This window comes from Sphaerodactylus townsendi, linkage group LG11 (genome assembly GCF_021028975.2).
Source record: "Sphaerodactylus townsendi isolate TG3544 linkage group LG11, MPM_Stown_v2.3, whole genome shotgun sequence".
Taxonomy (NCBI): domain Eukaryota; kingdom Metazoa; phylum Chordata; class Lepidosauria; order Squamata; family Sphaerodactylidae; genus Sphaerodactylus; species Sphaerodactylus townsendi.
This window is the reverse complement of record NC_059435.1, coordinates 58,287,766-58,310,667: the sequence shown is the minus strand read 5'-3', so window position 1 is coordinate 58,310,667 and position 22,902 is coordinate 58,287,766. Positions and strand designations below refer to the sequence as shown.

The 22,902-nt window shown below is 42.6% G+C and overlaps 1 protein-coding gene across 9 annotated transcripts in view; it reads left to right on the top strand.

Annotated features, from left to right (window-relative positions):
• Positions 1-22,902, top strand: part of ABI1 (abl interactor 1) — a 242,457-nt gene that overhangs the window by 66,041 nt on the left and 153,514 nt on the right. For 3 of the 9 annotated variants that reach the window (XM_048510992.1, XM_048510990.1, XM_048510986.1), the window contains exons 3-7: positions 8,285-8,461; positions 12,683-12,697; positions 13,383-13,483; positions 15,286-15,426; positions 20,857-20,957. In XM_048510992.1, the coding sequence (XP_048366949.1) occupies positions 8,285-8,461; positions 12,683-12,697; positions 13,383-13,483; positions 15,286-15,426; positions 20,857-20,957 (535 nt within the window). Of the gene's footprint in view, positions 1-8,284; positions 8,462-12,682; positions 12,698-13,382; positions 13,484-15,285; positions 15,427-20,856; positions 20,958-22,266; positions 22,348-22,902 lie in introns of all 9 variants that reach the window. The other 6 variants (XM_048510989.1, XM_048510991.1, XM_048510988.1 and 3 more) reach the window with 3 other exon arrangements.

Below are 22,902 nucleotides of genomic sequence, written 5' to 3'. Positions count from 1 at the left end.
TAAGGCCTCAAACTGCTTGATTCCAGTTGGTTTACTTGCTGTAAGTTAAAGTGATGACCTAGGTTAAGACTACAACAAACTATCAGGAACTTTGTATCAGTTGATATCTATCTGTGGGGCATTCTTGCTCTCGCCTCCTCTTTATTAAGTAGCAATGCTGTTAGTGGTCCATAATATGGCTAAAGAGAAAAGCAGTACAAATAATGTAGATCACATCTTCCCATTATTTTAGCTAATAAATGGTTGTTTGTAATAGCAACCCGTCCAGTGCATTAACTGAAATGTGTAACATCTTGTTAAATGCACTTTTACTGGAAGAGGAGTATTTGGGGCTGTAGTCTACATTCCAGTAATGTAACTCTAAACACAGATTATTTACATTAATGTAAACAGTTGCTGTAGGAAAATTGTAAACTTAGAAGTTAGGAAAACTTGCTTTTTACGCATTTTTTAAAGGTTTCCTTGGATCAACACTCTAATATAATTGTTTATTACTGGATTTAGAATACCGCCATACAGGGCAGCTAAATTAGAGTCCAGTAGCATTTAGAGTCCTACAACATTTTTGGGGCATAAGCTTGGAACTCCAACTGATATGTGGCTTGGAACTCCAAGTCATATATATGGCAACTCTAACTCATATATATGGCAACTCATAACTCAAAAGAGTATGCCCTGAAAATCTTATTGCTACTGGATACGAATCTACAGCAGATCAACATGGCTGCTGTCTGAAACTATCTGCACACAGTACAATCATCAGTGTAGCACCATTGTTTTGTGCAAGAATTGTGTGGCTTTGGAGGCCAAATATGACCGTATACAACTTGAAACAACAATGTGGAAATATCTGCAAGACCTCATTGGACCACAGCTACCAAATACTGCTGTTTAAAGTGTCGATTTGTGTAAGAGCTCACATAAGTGACCATTTGCTAAAAGTCTTTTTGTTGTGAGAGAATCTGCAATTGTAATGTGTGGATCTGCTTTCAGTTTTTGTGAAGGATGGGGCTTTAGTTAAATCTCCCTTCTTCCTTCCTGAATCCAGGACCAGAATGTAAATGCTCTTCCATCTCAGCTGTGTTCACAGATTTGAGGCATCGTGTGCTTCAGAACAATTCATGATGTACAAGTTTTGTGTTAGGAATAGGACTGGTAATGTCAAATGACTCAGAGGTATTAAAAGAAAATTACTTTTAAAAACATAAATCCTTTATTTTTCCATTGCATTTCTTTCTTTATTTTCTTTAAAGGAATTTCCTTTTCTCACAGGCAAAATGAAGCTATGACTACTGGTAAACATCAGGGAAATAGTCTTTTATGTTCTTTTGAAGAGTTTTTCTCTTAAATACTCTGTCTTCCAGAATGTACTAACAGCCCCATCTGGGTGCTGCGCTGGCCTGCCACTCCCAAGGAGACTTCCTGGTGGCAGGGAAAGGCTTAAAATGCAAAAAACCCTCACCACCTGCTTAATTGGGCTTAATGGACTTATGTCACCAAAAGGTGGCCTAAGTCTTAAATCCTGACTACCAGAACCACTACAGTGGTGGCGAACCTTTGGCACTCCAGATGTTATGGACTACAATTCCCATCAGCCCCTGCCAGCATGGCCAATTGGGAATTGTAGTCCATAACATCTGGAGTGCCAAAGGTTCGCCATCACGGAACTAGGACAATAATTGGGGCAGGTGGGAGCCAAATAGTGCCCCGGACTGCCCCCTGTGTTGATGGCAAGTGTTCCAAAGACGGCTAATTCCTGACATGGCCTCGCGCCATTTCCATTGGCGGATTTGTGCTCCCCCCACACTTAGACGGGACTGTAAGCCCGATACCCAAGCACTCTTCCTTTTCATTGTTTGGTCTCCATGTACTTCTTTGCTTCTAAGTATCCTGATACGGAAGCCAGAGTTCATGGTTTGGTTTGAAGTCACTGATTGACACTGTTATTTAGAGGACTCAAGCTCAGCTAGGGCATGTTGAACATAACAATCCAATGAAATATCAGTGCTATCTGAACCTAGCTTAGGGACTTCCTTGTTTGGTGTGTGTACACTTTTGGAACTTAGAGAGAGGGGAATGGGCACCACCATTAGATGGTTACCATGGAATTCTGCAGCCAATCATGCTACGTTGGTAGATTGCAAGCCAGATATTTTCCTATGTTGAAGGCATAATTTTTGAATGGATGCTCCCTGCAGACACTCAAGTGATGCCTTTTGGGTTCTTCTGAAGTATTTCCTGCTCCAGTGAGGTTTTGGAAAGCTGAGACTGGCTAGTTGCTTTGGAGAGGAAGCAAATGGGTGCCAAGAGGCACACATCAGCAAGCTCCATGGTGTCCATGGCCATCTTCTAAAACAGGGGTATCCAACTCTGGCCCTTCAGATTTTCATGGACTACAATTCCCTGCCTGATGGCAAACCTAGTCCATGAACATCTGGAGGGTTAGAGTTGAACACCTCTGCTCTAAAAAGTATTTGATACAAACTCTCAGTTCACTATGATTACAAGCATAGAAAAACCCAAGAGCGAGGCAGAGGTTGTGAAAAAATTCCATACCATGAAAAAAACCTAAGTGTGTTTGTAAGTAATGAAGGAGGGGGAGCCTTTTATTTCTTCTTTTATTGTGAGATTAGTACAAAATTGCTTTCTTATTAGAAAAATCCAGTATTGGCTGCTCCAAGGCAAATGTGACTAAAAAAATGTGGACAGAGATTATCCTGTTGCCTATATTGTAACTTCTTTGCTTACCAGACTGCAGAAACTAGAACAAATATTATGAAAGCGAACACTATAATTTGTTTGTACGTTTCCCTATAATTGTTCTTTGTTTTACAAGGAATTCAGTGTACTGTAAAGTCTTATTATGCTGGGTTGCCTTACGGTAGCTCTCTGATAACACAGTATGTGAAATAGTTTTATCATGCTGCACCCATAAACCAGATTTTAAAGGGCTGGCATATCTAGTCATATGGTGCCTAAAAATTTGTCCTGGGCCTTCCCAAATCTGAAAGAACTAGGAGGGGGAGGAGTTTGGATTTATACCTCACTTTTCTCTCCTGTAAGGAGATCAAGGTGGCTTACAAGCTCCTTTCCCTTCTCCTTCCCCTTCCCACAACAGACACCTTGTGAGGTAGGTGGGGCTAAGAGAGTTCTGAAGATCTGTGACTAGCCCAAGGTCACCCAGCAGATGTAGTAGTGCAGAAACACATCTGGTTCACCAGTTAAGCCTCTGCCACTCAGGTGGAGGAGTGCAGAATCAAACCTGGATGGATGCAGATTAGAATCCCCAGATTAGAATCCACCTAGAAAGCTACTTCTGCTGAAACCCACAAGAAAAGCATGAAATGCTACATCTGCATGGGTGGGAAGAATGGGAATGCCTTGGTGTTGTGTGCATTCAGTAACTTGAGCACGCCTGACATGACTTTTATTACTCTGACCACCAGAAGGCATATCTGTGATGAACCCATCTATGGAAGCTAAATCAAGACTTGATCCTAGGTACTGTGCACCTCCCCTCATTTTTCCTTCCTTCCTGCAATTTCTCCCACTTGTTGCAATGTGTGGATTTGGTTAAAATCACGTCCACAACATTTGTGACAAGCTTGAGTTGCTCTGCACGATATTTTATAAGGTTCCGGTTCATTTATCATGGTGATCCCTAAAGGGCAGCATTTACTTAACATAAATCTCAGGATATGCTGGGAAACTGGATTTCTTTCTCTCAAAGCTAGCATTATAAGCCATTTAAATGTAGAAGCACCTGAGCTTAATGGGCTTGCTTTCATAAGGCAATTTCACAAATTTGGCAATTATCTCCTCTCAGTACAGGAAGGGGTGCTTTAATTTTTCTTGGGCCTGTTAAAGGAAATTGCGACCTAACATTATCTTACGTAAGTTAGCAACTAAGTTTGGAATTACTTTTGTTTTAATTGCTTTGCTGCAGTTGAAGTAAGCAGTATAGGGAAGCAGAGGAAGCCCTATCAACAGCCTGTGAGGTCTGGATTCAAATCTAACCTTGAGTTTGGAAGCAAGTCTCTTCACTGGTTTTGACTGTAGCAGGCTTAACACTCTGGAACTGAACCAGTTAATGTCTCCATTCTTGGTGACAGCAGCTTGGGAGATGTATGCTTGAGTAAGTGAAATGGAAATGAAGAGACACACCAGTGTTTTAAAGGTGGGTCTCGCCATATCCATGATTCTGCCCCTTTTATTTATTTGGAACTGACTACATGATCTTGAGAATCCGTTCTCACTTTTTAAAAAATGTAAAAAATGGGCCTAAATGTGTGTATGAGTTTGAGGGACGATGAAACTATTTACTGAAATTTCAGGAGCCCTCATAGGTTCTGAACTTTTCCCCATTGTTTGCAGCACCAATCAGAACCCTTTGCCCTCCCTCTTTGAGCAGCAGAAAATAATGCCAAACATACAAATCTCCTTAATTTGCATGATCTGTAAAGGCCACATATTTGAGGAGCTGAAGCCATTTAACACATTGAAGAAGCAGATAGCAAGTGGGCTCTTTTACTAAAACTCCTTTAAAGATATGTTGGTAGCTGTTTCTCTTTTTCTATGAATTGCCCTGCTGCATCAGATCAGTGGCCATCTAGTGGGGGGGGGGCGGGGGGAGGAAGAGTGGGAAATAAAACAAAAATTACCAATGCATCAATGGCATTTTTTAAATATCAAATTTATAAACTGCCCTCCCCGAGGGGGCTCAGGGCGGTGAACAACAAAAATAAAACATGTCTCAAAACATAAAATTAAAACACAGTATAAAATACCCCAAGGAGCCGCTTGGCGTAGTGGTTAAGTGCTTGCATTGCCACTTACACGGTCAGGAGTTCGAGCCCCCTGTGGGTCAGATATCCTGGCAGCTGACTCATGGTCAGCTCAGCCATCCATCCATTCCTTGGTCGGTAAATGAGTACCTAGCTGTGTATTAGCTAGGGGGTAAAGAATAGCCGGGGAAAGCAATGGCAAAACTACCCCACCAAAATGGCTTGCCTATGAAATCACTGCTTGCAGTGATACCCCAGGGTTGAACACAACTGAAGGGGAAACTTTACTTTTTATAAAATACCCCATATACAATCTCTAAAAACAGGAACCATAAAACATCCGATGGAGTCAAGCACCCTCCCTCCTTCATACCCACGGGAGGCCAAATGGAAAGGCACTATGTACTCAACCAGGCTGGCCAAATGCCTGGCGGAACAGATCCGTTTTACAGGCCCTGCGGAAACTCTGCAGGTCTCGCAGGGCCCTGATCTCCCTCGGGAGCGTGTTCCACCAGGTAGGTGAAATCCTAGACTGACATGATATCAAATTATGGCTTCACCCCAGGAATGACATCATGCTGCTCATGTGATGCGCCCCCCATGTGATGGTGCCCCACCCCAGTCTCTGCTGAGTGCCAGCCTTTGGCTAGCAACCTTAGTGATTATTTTTGTGTGCACAATAACTGCAAGATTTGGCATTTGGGTTTGTATTGAGAGATGACTAGGCGCCCATATCTGAATTTCCGAGGTACTGAGGATGGGGCCGCCTATATTCATTAGGTATATGCATGAATCTGTGCATATGCTCAGTGCTACATCAGTTCTAACATGGACCGCAGATTTACTGTGTCCCGTGCTTTTTTGCCTGTGTGTAGCAGTATCCATTGTGGGTCTGCATACATCTAAAGCAGTGATGGCGAACCTATGGCACGAGTGCCAGAGGTGGCACTCGGAGCCCTCTCTGTGGGCACGCGCACATAGAATTTGTCATGTGGGGGGCGGAAAATTACCCCCCCACACACACATCTAGGCTGGCCTGGGCTACTGAGCATGACATGTGCGCACTGCGGTGAGGAAGGAGGACTCGGCTGGCGGGCCTGGTGCCTGTGCTCTGGGTGGCTGCTGCCCCGGGGGGGGGGGGGTCTCAGAGGAGACAGAGATGCTAGCCATGGTGGCAAACCTTTGGCACTCCAGATGTTATGGACTACAATTCCCATCAGCCCCGCCAGCATGGCCAATTGGCCATGCTGGCAGGTACTGATGGGAATTGTAGTCCATAACATCTGGAGTGCCAAAGGTTCGCCACCACGGCTAGAGAAACACAGAGTGGTGTGCACCGGACTTGCTAGAGGCTAGAGCAGGGTTGGCCCCTGCTCGGGCAGGTGGGGTGGAGGAAGAGGGAACCAACCGTTTTTTTCTAAACTAAAACCTCAGCATTCAGGTTAAATTGCCAGGTTGGCACTTTGTGATAAATAAGTGCGGTTTGGGTTGCAATTTGGGCGCTCCATCTCAAAAAGGTTCGCCATCACTGATCTAAAGTCTGTTCTGCAAGCATCACTGATCTAAAGTCTGTTCTTTGCTGAAACCAGGCATGTATCTCGGAGCAGAGAAGTTACCTCATTTGGCGTATTGTTGCTACGCCTAAAATTGTGTCTTAATGCAATGAAAAACATTGTAACTGAGACTAGATCAGCTGCTTTTCTCAACCATTAATGCCTGCTGATTTTAAACACACTTTGGAAAAAGGTGGCAGAGATGGCCTCACCGAGTGAGGACTTAGTCATTTATCTTACCTTGTTCAATTTAAATTGGAAGGCATACTGCGAAATCCCCAGTATGTTCTGAATAAACAAGCAATACCTTCATATAATTTAATATCCAGAGTTTTCTAAGCAAAGGTTAATGGAAAGGCTTTGTAGAGGTAGATGAAGTCCATTGGTAAATTGGAAACGTAATTCGTGTTGGAAGCTGGGGATAAAACACATCATTGACTCATCCAAACTTATTTCTCTTAAAAATTAGTATAGAATACTGGAGCATATATACAACTAATCCTTTTGGGGGTGACAAACCAAACCAACAGAAGTTCCATTTTTTCTCTTCCATCCACTTCTGTCTTTTAAGTTGCTTGAATTTCCACGCATTCTATTTTATGGCTTGGAGAGTAGAAAATGATGTACAGGATTCTTTATTACCGCTTTAATTAATAAAAAGTCAGATGGTTTAGATTGTCATAAAAAAACATAATAACCTAACAGATTTCCACACATTCCCACATGTGTTTTGCTGAGTTAACTTTACATTTATGCTACGGTCAGCGTGTCCTGTGCTTATAACAGATTTATGGAGTTGGCTTTTGAGGATATCTCTCTAAGTATGGTTCATGCATAAGTCATACATTGTCATTACAGAAACAAGCCTTGGGGATCCTCTTGCTTTCCCTCCTTTTCTACTCCTTGTGTCTGGCTCAGAGAGTAATTGCTTCTGTTTTTGAAAGCATCCTCATAGTCTGTGTCCTGACTGTTTAATCCTGGTTTGGAGGCAAGAGGACACAGGACAGTTCTGCCTTGGAGGTAATAACAAATCATGGTTTGAAGAGTGGAAGGGGTTGATTCCTCAGCTGGCAGGGAGGTGATGAAACAAATAAATTCCAAGGCTTGTTGTTACGTGTGAATGATGCCTTTGCGTATCTGCAGTTTAGAAATTCCTGTGGCAGGGAAGCTGGGAGAGGACTATAACTTGAGAAGGCTATACCATTAGAGGGGGTCTGAGCAGAACTTGTGAGGATGGCATGAAGTAGAACAGCTTATTAAATTTTGCTTCCTCTGATGAGTATATTAAAATACTCCAGGCATCGTGATGCTGTTGTATTCTGTGACAACCATAAATTCTAAATTCTGGTTTATTGGGGTGTGTGGTAAAATCTGACCGTGGACTTTTAGTTTCCTGGTCCGAGAATTTGAGTCCTCCTAGGACAGACACTTTCTTCCTATATGTACACTCTGTTTCTTTTTCTTCCTTGATGCATCTCCAGGTAAGGAAATTTCCTTCCCTGGGAAGATATGTGAGTGGACTTTTATTTATCTTTACTAGTTGTCGTTTGTGTAATTAGCATTGGGAAAGTTATATCTAAACATGACTATTATAGCCACCTTCCAGTTACAAGACCATTTTTGGAGCAAGGATATGCCTTATGTATGATAACTGTTCTTCACACTGTTCCTTTTGTGATGATTCATTTAGATTCAGAACTTGCCTTTTCCAAAAGATCAAGGCTGATATTGTCAGTTGAACATTAGAAAACCAGATGTCTCAGTGCCTAGAATCTAAATAAAACAGGGCAAGGGGAAGTAACAGAGGGGAAAAACACACTGGAAAATTGATGTTAATTCAGTTGCTTTAAGATATTACTGACATTTTGAGAATGTCTTATGTTTAACATATTTATGTCGTGATCATGTATAAATCTCTGAATTTTGCTTTTTTTAAAAAAAATGTAGACGGTGGACATACACAAAGAGAAAGTGGCCCGTAGAGAGATTGGCATTTTGACAACCAATAAGAACACGTCCAGAACTCATAAAATCATTGCGCCAGGAAACATGGAGCGTCCTGTAAGATATATTCGAAAACCTATAGACTACACTGTGTTGGATGATGTGGGCCACGGCGTAAAGGTAAGAAGTCAAGCTTTCCCAATCCCTGATTATTTGGAGTAGCAAATTGTTATTCCTCGTGAATACCTGCATGGTTACAGATCTTTATTCAAATACCGTTTTGAAATATGTGAAACAAAATGGACATGCACACACAGTTTTTGTGTACTGATTAGTGCTGTTTTCCTCAAACACATGTCCTGTTGCTGTATGAACTTATTTCACCTCTCTTGTAGATCTCGTCTAACATACTGATAACTGTTTGGTGGCATGAACAGAGATCTTATGCACGTGTGTTAACATCCCAGCCATACACACGAGCTATATATTGGGCCAAAATGATTTGGTGTTCTAAACACACTTAATACAGTGTATGGTCCATTGAACTTGGTAAGATATAAATACTGAACAAATGTAGATGGGGGCTGTAAAGTCTTTCAGTAGGATGGCTCTCCAATCTGTACATACCAGTCTGCATTTGTGCATGCTTATCCTCTTGCTTTGATCCATATTTTGAAGGGTTCAGAGAAAAAGAAGAACAAATCAGCTGTAATCTTATTTTTGCTGTCATTTTAATTATTTTTTAAGCTAGGAATTGGTGTACCCTGCTACTCTCAAGTGGGAGCACAACAATGGTAGTACGGAAGTACTGACATAGGATTGTTTTAATGTTGCACATGTAACTTGGTGGTATGGTGGCTTGAAGAGGACAGTTAGAATGAGGACTGGAGCTTGGTTTTGTGCTTCTGTGACTGCTGTGGAAGCTGCAAGTGTGGGCTAGTCCCTAAACGTTACCTGTGCCATTTGCTTTCCCCAAGTCAGTAGAACCCCCATTATTCCTGATGTCATTTTTGCTCTGTCTGCCCAGCACCCTACCACACGTAAAATTTTCTTCTGTGGATTATAGGAGTGAGAGGAGAGCTGCAGTAGAAGACATTGTTTGAAACTCTGGTGCAAAAAAAAAATCCGTTTTACACTCAGCTATCTCTCTTTCTCATTTTCTTGAGGAAGACCAGGGCAGAGTAGAATTTCTCCACCTTGGCCAGTGGAAAAGATGGCGAGGTGGATGATTTATCTCAGTACTTAGTTAATGTTGAAATAAATTCCCCATTCTTAGCTCAGTTGTTTTGCATGATCTCGAATGCCCTTCCTCCCGTGTACACTTTTATCTTCTTCTGTAATAATAGAGGAAGGACCAAGAACTACCTCCTGTGCTACTTGTTTTCTTGCAGGCAGGGGGAAGCACCTGCTTCATCAGCACCCATATCTCTGCTACCTGTGTTATCTTTAAGAAGAAGAGTTGATTTTTGTGCCACACTTTTCTCTTCCTTTAAGGAGGCTCAAAGTGGCTTACAATCCCTATCCCTTCCCCACCCCACAACAGACACCTTGTGAGGAAGGTGGGGTTGAAAAAGTTCTTAGAGAACTGTGACTAGCCTAGGGGTCTGCAACCTGCGGCTCTCCAGATGCTCATGGACTACAAATCCCATCAGCCAATTGGCCATGCTGGCAGGGGCTGATGGGAATTGTAGTCCATGAGCATCTGGAGAGCTGCAGGTTGCAGACCCTTGGCCAAGATCACCCAGCAGGCCTCATGTGGAGGGGTGGGGAATCCAACTTGGTTCTGCAGATTAGAGCCCGCTTATCTTACCCCCTATACAACTTCTGACTTTTGGGCAGCCAGGCAAAGATGCCAATCCCCTCCCACTAAGTTTGCCATACTGTCATGTTGATAAGAGTAAAGATTAACACAAAAATGCACTCTTCCGTTCATTACTTATGGCAGTAAATAGAAGATTGCCCCAGAAACCATTATGATATCTCAGGGGTCTCTGGACCAGGCTCATATTTTTGGTGAAAGTAGATAGACAGAATACTTTTTGCACAATTTTAGGGTTTATGTTGGGCTTGGGATTGTGGCATGCTGCTAATCCTGTAAGGGAAACTCATTCCACAGTTAGTAAACCCAAGGCTTAGAGCCATGTGTAACTCTCAGAAACCACTGAGTTTTCCAGAATAGTACATTTTCTGTTCTTCTTGTGAGGGAAGGGCTGTCTATAAAATAGAAGTAATAATTTCAAACACTTCTGTGGTATTCAGATATTTTGGCATTAGTCAGTGGCATTGGTTCATATTGAGAATCTCCTTTGCTAAAGGCTGTGGTAAACAGGGACCAAATTCATCAGGCAGAATTGAAGAGAAGTAGCCACTTTGCTTCAGGAGGGAACAAATAATATTTCTGATGTATGCAATATTTGGAGAGCAACCCTAAATAGGTTTACTTGGAAAACAATAATATTATATTGTGGGCCTTACTCCCAGGAAAGTATTCTTAAGAATATTTGTGTGGCTCATTGTGTCCCATTTGTTGTGTATACTGAATTTGTGCTTGCTAGTGAAGAATTTTCTCTTTTTATTGAACACATACAATACCAACTTTCTCTTGCCTTGATTCCAAGTCTACTAACCCATAGTGAGATTTGTGTTTTTCAAATGTATGCTGTTTGGGCACTTGAAATGGAGTCAATGAAATATCAAACTGTTGAAGTGAATATTCCATTTATTTAAAACGGGGTTTTCCAGGTCTCCAACCTCCAGAAAGAACTAGTTTGGGATGGCTACCTCTTGGAAGCTGTTACGGAATTTAAGTGAATTAGTTGGGAATTCTCTAGTTCAACTTTCATCTTGAACTTACAGCCGCCTTTTTGAAGCTGCTGGTTTTTCAACTTCATGTTCCTGATCTAGGTGATTTGAAATGGCACTGACCTACCTTATTAGGATTCCTGAGGTTACCAAACTAAAAGATGAAACACATTGAACTTACAGGAAATGTACTGCGCTGGTGGTTCAGAAGCATCTCAGTGCTAGCAGCTGGTTCTTCTGTTTGTATAAAAGGATTAAAGCTGTAATAATACCCTTTCCAAGTCCCTGATGTTCATCAACTCTGTACTTCCTGCTTCAAGTACTATGACCCCATGTCATATCCTTCAGAAAGGGTGTGGGGGGAGGGATTGCAGAGGGCTACAGTGAGAGAGCCCCATACATAATCAATATGTGGCATACAGACCTAGACTATATATATAATGATCTCAGGTCCCATCCAAAACTGAAAAGTTGCTAGGCAAAACATACTTTTATGTAGGAGACAGCATGCCACCTAAATGTATATTAGGAGAAAACTAGTTCCTGCCAGAACAGATTGTACTAGTAAAAATGCAGCATATATCTTTGGGAACATTTGTGCAACAAATTTTACTTTACTTTATTCGGGATTTTATCCCACCCTACCCCAACCAGCGACCGGGCTCAGGGCAGTTGAATTTTTAAAAAGTAGACAGTAGAATTCAGAGCCAAATCACTTACGTGCTAAGGAATTTCCCCAAGATGGTTTAAGCAAATGTATAAAAATGCTGTTTACAGCTGTTGATTGTTTCTAATTTTAGAAGCAGTGGTCATTAGACTTATGGGACTCGGGAGGACATATTTCAGTTGTAGAATGCATGCTTTGTACATAAAAATCCCCAGGTCTCATTCCTGAGATTTCCAGGTTTGACAAATCAAAATGAGTTTTTTTTTTAACAAAGAGATGTGAGAGAGTTTTCAGACTTGGACTGAAAAAAAGGACTGTCTGTCAGAGTAGGCAAAATGGAGTTGACACTGTCTTCAGGCAGCTTCCCATATGATCAACGTGACCAGGTGAAGAACAGGTGCATGCTATCAAATTCATGTGTGCAGCCCTGTGGAAAGATGTTAGCGTAAGCTCAGCTGACATGGAGCTGACAGTAATCTCTGCTGTAGTGGCTGTTGAGGAAAACATGCCCACAAATAATGGAATGCCAATCAAAGGTGGGAGAGGCAAGTTTATTTCTTTGTGATTTCACATACCTTCTCCTTTCTGGAGTAAAGGATCTATTTGCTAGACATCAAGAAATCTCTGTTCACCCCCCCCCCCCCCCCCAATCATTGATTATGAAGACCACTACTGCAGAAGCCATTGTTCTATTTTTTAAAATGCTGAATTGAGGCAAAGGTGCCTCCTTCATAAAAATAAATTCTGCCTTCTCTGTGGTTTGCAAGTGAAAGCTATTTTATTGTACCTGGACTGCAAATAGCAGTTACATTGACAAGGAAAATGCTTGCAAAATTTTGTACTTTTATTTAAACCTGCCATATGAGTCATAATAATTAGATTTGCTATTAATTTCTGCTTTTTTTCCTCCTTTTTCTTTTTGCCAACGTAAGTGGCTAAAAGCCAAGGTAAGAGGAGTTATTTCTCACTTGACCCACAATGTCCCATGGCAGTAGAAACTGCTCAGCCATTACACCTGAAAGCTAATTTTCTCCTGTATTTCTCTCTCTGCTCTTATTTTTCTGTAGGTTGTGTTTAGATGTACTGAATTTCAGCTCCCACCTGGCCGTTGATATATCACAGATATATTGACAGATGCATTTTTAAAATCCGTACATCACATTAATTGTTCCTAACACATGTAGTGCTTGGCTTAGATGCTTCCCCCCCCCCCACCCCCTTACTGACTTGCATTTTAGACAAGGGTTCTCAAGGAACAACTGCATGCCTCTGCTAATCAGATAGCTGGACTAAACACACTAGTAAACCTTCAACTCAAAAATAAATTTAGTGGATCCGACAGATTCACTGAAATCAGATTTGTTTTATGAGTCCCCCCTTTTTTTACGCCTAACTTAGCTTTTATTCGCTGTGGGTATAAATTCTCAAAAGGGAGGGGGGAAAGGACGTAAAAAGTTTAGACATGGATTTCTGTTTTTGTGTTTTAATCGAGTATGCCGTAAAAAGTTGTGGTTTAACAGCTGTTGGGGAATTGCCACTGTCTATAAGTGTGTACAGATATTGCACTGACATGCTATTTCAGTTGTTTCAGCGCAGAGAAAAAAAATATTAAATCATTATTCTGGCTTTCAGCATGGAAACAATCAGCCCTCAAGAACCGGCACGTTGTCAAGAACAAATCCTCCTACACAAAAGCCACCAAGTCCTCCTATGTCAGGCCGGGGAACTCTGGGGTAAGAATAAGGCGACTTCTGATTCTGCATTGACAAAGAACACGGTCTTTAATGGCACAGGCCAACGTTATACTAGAAACAACATCCCCCCCCCCCCCCGGTGCCTTTCTAGTGTTGTGTTTTTAATATGAAAATGTTGATTCAGTTAGTGCAATTGATTTCAATGGGATCTGCTAAGTGACCTTCAAGTGTGCCACTGGGGTGAGGAGTCTGCTGTCCTGCTTTCTTCTCCAGGCAAGGGTGAGAGCAGAGGCTGTTCCACAGGTACAAGGATTTCTGCTGACAAAGATTATCATGCTTTGTCGAAGGCTTTACTGGCTGGATTCAACTGGTTGTTGTGGGTTTTTCGGGCCGTGTGACTGTGGTCTGGTAGATCTTGTTCCTAACGTTTCTGCATCTGTGGCTGGCATCTTCAGAGGTGTATGTATCACGTGGTGGGATTCAGCAGGTTCGCACCACTACTGCAGAACCGGTTGTTTAAAATGGTGCTTGTAAACAACCAGTTGTTAAATTATTTGACTCCCACCACTGGAACTGGTTGTTAAATTATTTGAATCCCACCACTGGGTGTATCACAGAGAGAAGTCTGTTACACACTGTGCCTGGTCACAGTGTGTAACAGACTTCTCTCTGTGATACACCTCTGAAGATGCCAGCCACAGATGCAGGCGAAAGGTTAGAAACATGATCTACCAGATCACGGCCACACAGCCTGGAAAACCCACCACAACCAATTATCATGCTTGTTCCCTCTCATGGCATCCTGAAATGCCCACTGAAATCTGGTTCCTGAGATCTCCTCTGTGTGTTGTAGAGGCTCCAGAAAGGCAGAGTTGGGAAGTATGATAGCACATTAGATCCTTGGGTAGGAGTAGTTCTGGGAAGGAGGTAAAAAAAAGCCATTTTACATGAAATATGGACCCAAACTATCTCAGGATATAGTGACATTTACAACTTAGTTGGCTGCTGGGTTTCTGACGATGATGATTTGCTATATTCTGTGTTATGTTGAGCTACAGAAGTACATTTCCAGGTTCAGGATTTTAAATGTGAATATTTGCATGTCCTATAAATCATGAATATATTTTCCTTGAGTTTCACAGATTAATTTTTTTTCTTGTAATTTATCTTGAAATCTGTCATATTTATGTCTGTTCTTCCTTTACAGCTTAGACGTGTAAATTCATTTGCTTTTTTTCATCATGTATCATATTTGGCACTACAAAATCATATTTTAAATCTGTGTTGCTTTCTGCATGATTTGTGCGTACCCATAATTTCAGAACACAATTATGGACTTCCCCGACTTTATGAGACGGCTGAAAATGAAGTACTGCCCAACGTCTTCTTTTACAGAATGAAATTAGGACTTTATGATGTTGCTTTTAGTGGTTTAGTAAACCATTACAATTGCTGTACAGAAGGTAACTGAGGGGAAAAGCCTGTCCTGACGTTTTGTTCTTGTGTGTCTGCTTGCTGTTTAAGGTCTTACAAAAATCATCAGTTAATCTGATGAAACCTTCTGTGTTTCTGGGAAGCATTTATCCGGTGTATCATAGGTGTAAGAGGCAACAGCAGGAAAGACAATGGCTTATATCGTGACTCCTTAAAAACTGATCTAACTTGTATGGACAGGAGCATTCTTCTTTTATCCAGTGCTGGAATAAGATAACTGGGTGCCAGTGACTCCTTCTGGCATGCTGTGGTGATAGAAAACTTCCAGACCGCATAAACTGTACCACCATTATGTTGCTATGCAAAGTTAAGTCTCCCCCCTCCCCCTCTTTTGCTCTTTTCCCCAGACGGAACACTCCTTACAAGACGTTGGAACCAGTTAAGCCGCCAACGGTCCCGAATGATTATATGACAAGTCCTGCAAGACTTGGAAGCCAGCACAGCCCAGGAAGAACAGCATCGCTGAACCAGAGGCCCAGAACACACAGGTAGCATTCATATATTTATTATGTAATACTATATTTATTATTTATTACGTCCTTTCGTTCTCCTCCTTCAATTTTGTGGTTCCTTTAACATCAATGGGATCCACCATTCCCCCCCCCCCCGCCCCTCTTGTGAGGGTTTTAATGTTGGAAGTCGATAACTACTGTATATTGAAATGCTATATCTTAATGGGTTTTTAGTATTTAAGGTTAATGGAGCCTATATTATATATATATATATATTCTGTATTTTGTTTATGTGCTCTATTTGTTATATTGTTGTATTTTATGTTATACACCGCTCAGAGCCCTTCGGGGGGAGGGCGGGATGATGATGATGATGATGATGATGATGATGATGATGATGATGATGATGATGATGATGATGATGATGATGATGATTGGTATGATAGGAAGCTGAGGTGGAAGAATAATGTGATATGGCAACTGTGGGTTGGGCTGAAAAAAACCCACGACAGATACAATATAATACAGTATACACAGTGCAAGAGATTATTCAAGAGGTCGTGCCGGACTTTCATAAGTAGGGTCAAGAGCAGCTCTTAAGGTTCCAGATGTACAAAGTGTCACACTCAGGCCCCTTCCACACATGCAGAATAATGCACTTTCAATCCACTTTGCAGCTGGGTTTTGCTGTGTGGCATCGCAAAATCCACTTTCAAACAGTATGAAAGTGGATTGAAAGTTCATTATCCCGCATGGGCGGAAGGGGCTGAAGCACTGAAGAACTTCTCACCCGAGCAGAATGTCAACGCTGTCTTTGGGTTTTCATTTTTTTCTCAAACTACTCTCTAATGTGAGATGCAAAAATGCTTTTTTGGAAGTGGAGGATGCATGGGAAAGGATGCCTTTGGATCCACGCTTGCGACAGTCAGAAATTTTAGCTTGAAATGCGTGATTTTTTTGAACTTTAAAGAGGATCCATTTGTTAGACACATTCATCGTGCATCATGTTGCTTTGTTGATTTTTAAAACTTGTTGCTGATTGCAAACTCTGTACCCAGAGTACAAAAAAATTAAATTAGTTCTGTAATCCAAAGGAAGCTTTAAACTCTTGAGCCTCTTTCAGTCTCCAAGCCGCATTTCCGACACAGTTTGATGCTGCTCATAGTCAGCTTTTCATAGGGATTTTTTCTTTAAAGCTAGTTTAATTTCTCCCGCCAGCCTGTAAATCTTTGGAGCTGTCCTCAGTACCTACGACATGTGTGAAGTGATGAGAGACTGCATTTTATCACACAGCTAAATAACTTCAACTGGCTCAAATCTCTTTGAGCTTGTGGATGTACAAGTATGCCCCCCTTTTAGGTTTTTGTTTGGGGGCAGGAGTATGTTGCAATTGTTCTCTGACCAAGTAACCCAAGCAGATACTTGGCGCACAATAAGAAGGTTATCACAGTGGCATGACCCACTCCCAGCTATCTGTACTGCAGGACTCTGGTATTGCCTCTTGAATCTTTACCACTGTTTGGAACCAACCAGCAGTGACCCAGGCCTTAAAGGAGCACGACATTGTTTGAAGCACAACGTTATACCTTGAATCAGAGGCCTTTGTTGTGAGGTCTTTGTATTTTGCTCCTTATTGGTTACCATTGGTCATAATTTCTTTCTTTTTCTTTTTACTTTTATGCCATTTATGATTCGTTGCTGTGAACATAAGCATGTTTGGGGGTTTTCTTTCAAGCAGAAGACCATGTGTTAATTTTCTATCAGTGATGGGAATGGAATATGCCGGTGGCTGTAGCCCCGTGGTGGCAAACCTATGGCACGAGTGCCAGAGGTGGCACTCACAGCCCTCTCTGTGGGCACGAGCGCAGAGAGTTCGTCATGTGGGGGGGCGGAAAATTACATCCCCCCCCCCACACATATATAGGCTGACCCGTTCGAAGTGTTGCATGGTTGCTTCACCAAGCTTACTCCCGAGTAATGCATGCCTCGGAGCCAACCGTTTTTCCTAAACTAAAACCTCAGTATTCAGGTTAAATTGCCATGTTGGCACTTTGCGATAAATAAGTAGGTTTTGAGTTGCAATTTGGGCACTCGGTCTTGAAAAGGTTCGCCATCACTGCTGTAGCCTATTCAAATTATTTTGTTTAAACAATGCCTCTCAGCACATAGAAAGCTACTAAGCCTGTGGAGATAGTTTCAGCCATGTTTGCCTGCAGTAGCTCCTGAGAGGTGTTAGTCAAAGCTTCCTTTGTCCATGAGAGAGATTTCAGCCTATCATTTCCCTGATAAGTAGGGCAACCTTAAACTGCTGGGAAATCAGTGGACAAGCCCAACTTCTAACTAACTGGCCACTAACCTGGATAGCTTTAAAAAGGGCTTGGACAGATTTATGGAGAAGTCGATCTATGGCTACCAATCTTGATCCTCCTTGTTCTGAGATTGCAAATGCCTTAGCAGGCCAGGTGCTCGGGAGCAGCAGCAGCAGAAAGCCATTGCTTTCACATCCTGCATGTGAGCTCCCAAAGGCCACTGCAAGTAGCCACTGCGAGTAGCAGAGTGCTGGACTAGATGGATTCTGGTGTGATCCAGCAATCTTGTTCTTATGTTCTCTCCCTAGGTTTGTTGGGAGCCAGAGTGGTGTAGTGATTAAAAGCAGGTGGATTCTAATCTGGAGAACCGGGTTTGATTCCCCACTCTTCCACCTGAGTGGCAGAGGCTTATCTGGTGAACCGGATTTGTTTTCCCCCTCCTACATTCCTGCTGGGTAACTTTGAGTTAGTCACAGTTCTCTCAGAACTCTTTCAGCCCCTCCTACCACACAATAGTCTGTTGTGGGGAGAGGAAGGGAAAGGAGTTTGTAAGCCACCTTGAGTCTCCTTATAGGAGAGAAAGGTGGGGTATAAATCCAAACTCCTCCTCCTCCTCCTCCTCCTCCTCCTCCTTCTGAGAAAGATAGATGGTAGCTGCTTGCAGCATTGGAACAAGTATTTTCCCCCCAGTGCTGAGGTTTATTGTGTTTAATGCTTAGAGACTTATAAGGGGTCTTTTTAATGAGAAGCCCTGTGACTTGTTTAATGTCATAATTGGAGCTTATGAACTTCAGATGCTTTGCAGATGCTGAAAAGTGACAAATGGTTGTATCTTGAGAAAGCCTGCAGTAAGTAAAAATATCTCATTTAAAGCAGCAGCGTAAAAGCCAGTGTCCCCAGCACCACCATCCCAGTCTTTTTATAGAGCTGTTATCTGAGGCAGCAGAAATGGACTCTTCGGTGGTTCGTTGTACAAAATTTCTTCTGCAACCATGGCAACTATTTCAAGGTTTTTGGGCATATGAAGCACTGATTTTTGCAGGAGTGATCTCTGCTCCCAGTTGCAATTTGCATCCCCTCCAATTATGTAGCTGTTTTGTTTACTTGTTTCCAACACCTTGGCACTTGACCCTTTGCATGGACGCATTGTTCAGTTGTTTTCAGGACCCTGTGTATGGAGAAAATGAATGGAGCACACATTGTATTTTCATTTAGAAATAGTTCTTCCATTGATTGGAAGTTTATTTAACTCTTCCTACTTGCAGTTTGGGGCGGGGGAAAACTAATTTCCCCCTTCTTCTGGTGCACCTGAAAGCTCCTCGTGGTATCATTATTGACACCATATCTGTTTGGGCAGTAGAACTGGAGGCACATACATCCCTTTACATTCCTTTTAGCCCCCATGCTGTAATTGTGCTAGATATTCCACAGACCACCTGTTCCCATGTAGATAATATTGTTTCTGGGCTGGGGAGAGCATCTGCAAACAAAGCTGTTTTCTCCTTACGCGTCATGTACACACCCACACACAGATGGTATTCAGTAGTCAAAATCCAGTCCAAGGTCAGTACAGGTCCTCATTCGCGGGCTTCAGATCCAAACAGGGGTAGTAACATGACCAACGTGAATCCAGAAGCCCAGGCCAAGGTCAAAACGGAGAAGACTATACCCCTGCACACAGAGTGAGGGCATCAGCAAGCAGGCTCGCTTCCACACAGCCTCCTGTTTCCCAACGCCTTTTAATAGGAGGCTGGACCTGGCTATCACATCAGCCCTGCCAGCGGGTTGTAGTCATGCAGGGGTCTGCAACCTGAGGCTCTCCAGATGTTCACGGACTACAAATCCCATCAGCCCCTGCCAGCATGGCCAATTGGTCCATGAACATCTGGAGAGCCGCAGGTTGCAGACTCCATAGTGGTTAAGAGCAGTTGGATTCAGGTTTGATTCCCCACTCCTCCACCTGAGTGGCAGAAGTTTATCTGGTGAACCAGCTGTGTTTCCGTACTCCTACACTCCTGCTGGGTGACCTTGGGCTAGTCACAGTTCTTGGGAACTCTCTAGCCCCACCTACCTCACAAGGTGTCTGTTGTGGGGAGAGGAAGGGAAAGGAGCTTGTAGGCCACCTTGTGTCTCCTTACAGGAGAGAAAGGTGGGGTATAAATCCAAAACTCTTCTTCTTCTTTGGTGTTGAGGCTGGAGCAATGCTGGGCTGCCAAGGGTGGGCTACTGCCTCCTGCCTTGCTGCTCATGGGGCTCAGGGGATGCGGAGAAGAGCAAGCTGGGCTCCCTGTGGCTGGCCAGGCATTGGAGGGTGAGGAGGTTCTGAGCTGGTTGCTTTCTGTGGCTCAGAGTCCATTCCCGCAGCCTCGTGCTGATTTCCTGTTGAAGCCATGGGTCTGCCTTTATAGGAGCCATCTCTTTCTGTGGCTCCACTGCTGCTGGCTGGGGGTCGAGCACCCACCTATTATCTGACTCCTCGTCTGAAGAGTCCTCTGAATTGCTGGACCCCTGCTGGGACCATGACAATGAGATTGTCTATGAGGAATAGATTTGTTGTATAGTTTGGTCTGATAGCACAGTGAAATGGAGAGAGATCGTATCTGGCTCTCCAACTTTCCAAGGGTGGCACCATACGCTTCACTGACATTTGTCAAAGCATTTGTAAAAAAAAGTCTCAGTGCCCTCCTATTTATTGCTATATTTTCAGCTGAAAAGAAACTTCCATGTTGCAAGTTACAGATTGCTTATGTTTTGGAAACCTTGAACATCCAATTTATCACCTGTAATTAGTCTGGAGTGCTTGTAACCATTTTACAATGTTATGTTAGGCTAACCGTTCTTTCAGCTCTTGGATGGTTGCTTGCACTTTTAATTAAATAGTCAGATAAGCTAAAGCTGGGGCTGTGTGTGAGAGCCTAATGACCTAGCTAATTACATCTATGTCTGATAGAATTTCATACATTTTGCTGTACTGATGCGATTAGAAGCAGAAACGATTTTTCTGTTCTTTTGTGGGGGTGGGACTGACAACCGTAGCTTGTGGCTTTTTCTTGGGATTCGTTATGTCACCATTGATTCAGTTTTAACACAGCTATTCAAGCAAGCATTCACACAAGGTGTCTGCTGACCAGCTTGCACCTCATTCTGTTTCATACAGTGGCAGCAGCGGAGGAAGTGGCAGTCGAGAAAACAGCGGAAGCAGCAGTATTGGCATTCCCATCGCCGTGCCTACACCTTCCCCACCAACCATTGGGCAAGGTATGTTGTCTTAATTTGTATCTTCTTATTGCAGTGGGAGTCACGCAGATGACTCTGAAGGAATTGCTTTGCTCAGGGATACAGTGTTTGAAATTAAAATGTCTCTGTGTGAGAGTGAATCCAGTTGCACCATGTTATATTATAACATACATGCATCAAGAACTGTTGCATTTACTGTGTTCGTTGAAATGACGTTGGAATGATTGCAGCTGATAAGCAGCAAATCATTTCCCTTCACGGTCTACATGAGTGCCTTCAGCACTTTACCTGGCTTCCCTTTGTGGAAATAAATGCTCTTTCATTGTTGCAGTACGTAAAAGAGGAAACGTCTCCGCACGTGGATCATCTGGTTTGCAAATGAATTTTAAGGAATGGTTGAGAATTAATGTTTTCGGACCGATTACAAGAGAAGAAAATCAAAGGGGAAAGATTTCACCTGAGAACCAAGTAGAAATAGTTTGTCTAGACTATTCATGGTGGAATAACATTTTTAAAAAGGCTTTGAGAGGGCAATACTTTTTTCCCTTCAATTACTCTTCCGAAAGATGATGGTAGGCGGTTGGGTGCTAGCATTTTTATGTGTTGGCACCCAGAAAGATTGGATAGTTAAGTGATAAAGCCTTCGTTTAAGCTGCTACTCTGAGTAGATGGACCCATGTCTAATACAGTATAAGGCAGCTTTGTCATAAAGTGCAGTGTCTTTTTCAGTGAAGGATGCCTTGTGCTAGCAGTACCTAGCCAACAAATAGCAGTACCCAACCAATAAACGGACTAAAATAGCAGTAACCAATCAAGTTCTTTCACAAGTGTTGCTGAATTGGATATGAGGCTAGCAGTCAGCTTCTTGGAGACAATTAAAATGTTAACTTCCTTTAAAGACCCATAGAAACTACTTCAGTGTACTGGTGGTATACCACTTACTCACAGTGGCGAGTTTGGTTTGACCTGAAACTGGCTACTGCTATTGAATCGCCTTCTTGGTCAAGTCCTTCACTTCCAGCATTTCCTCCTTACTGGTTTTAAAACATGTTTGTTTATTACTATTCATCGCCCACCTTTTTTCATGGAGACTCCAGGCGAATTACAGAATGAGAAGATATTGCTATAAAAACAATTCATGCAGCAAGTGTTTGGGTTTCTGGTAGCACACACGTCGACCCAGTCATAGTGACTGTGCAGTTCTCCATCTGGTCACAAGCAACTGCCAGCATTTTGTACCTGGGTATTTGAGTTTCCTAATTTCCAAAACAAAAAAAATGTTTCTGCTCTGAATTGGGGCCTAACTTGGCAATCTCAACTATTTTATTAGCACAAATATTTCTTCCTCCTCCTCCTGAAGCACCTCCAGCACCGCCAGTGCCCCCGCCTCTCATGACTGGCAATGTGATAGGTGAGACCTTTTAAAAGTGCGGGAATAAGTGTATTTACCATAACTCCCTTCCGTCTAATGGCTTTATTCATGCTGTTAAGTGCGTTTGACCTGTTAGAGCCCTGAAAAGTTGGGGGTTTAATCCATCTAATCACAGCTAATATTTGCGGTGAAAGCCTCTGAAGGTTAAATATAGATGAGTGGATCTTCCTTACTTGAAGCAAGATTATTGATCCGTCTGGTCTAATATTGTCTACAGTGGCACAGCAAATCTCCCAGGTACCAGACAGGTCTTCTCCAGCCCCACTTCCTGAAATGTTTTTAATAAGACTTACTGCAAACTGAAACTTGAATGTTCATCTTCGTGGCCTGTGTGCAGACACACATGGAACGGCGCATGCGCAGGCCAACTTTTTTTCCAGGTTTTTTGAAAAAAATCCTTCGTGGTTGGCCTGCACAGAGGACCACTCAATGAACAAACAGTTGCAGATAATGTATTGTCGAAGGCTTTCATGGCCGGAATCACTGGGGTGCCGTGTGGTTTCCGGGCTGTATGGCCGTGTTCTAGCAGTATTC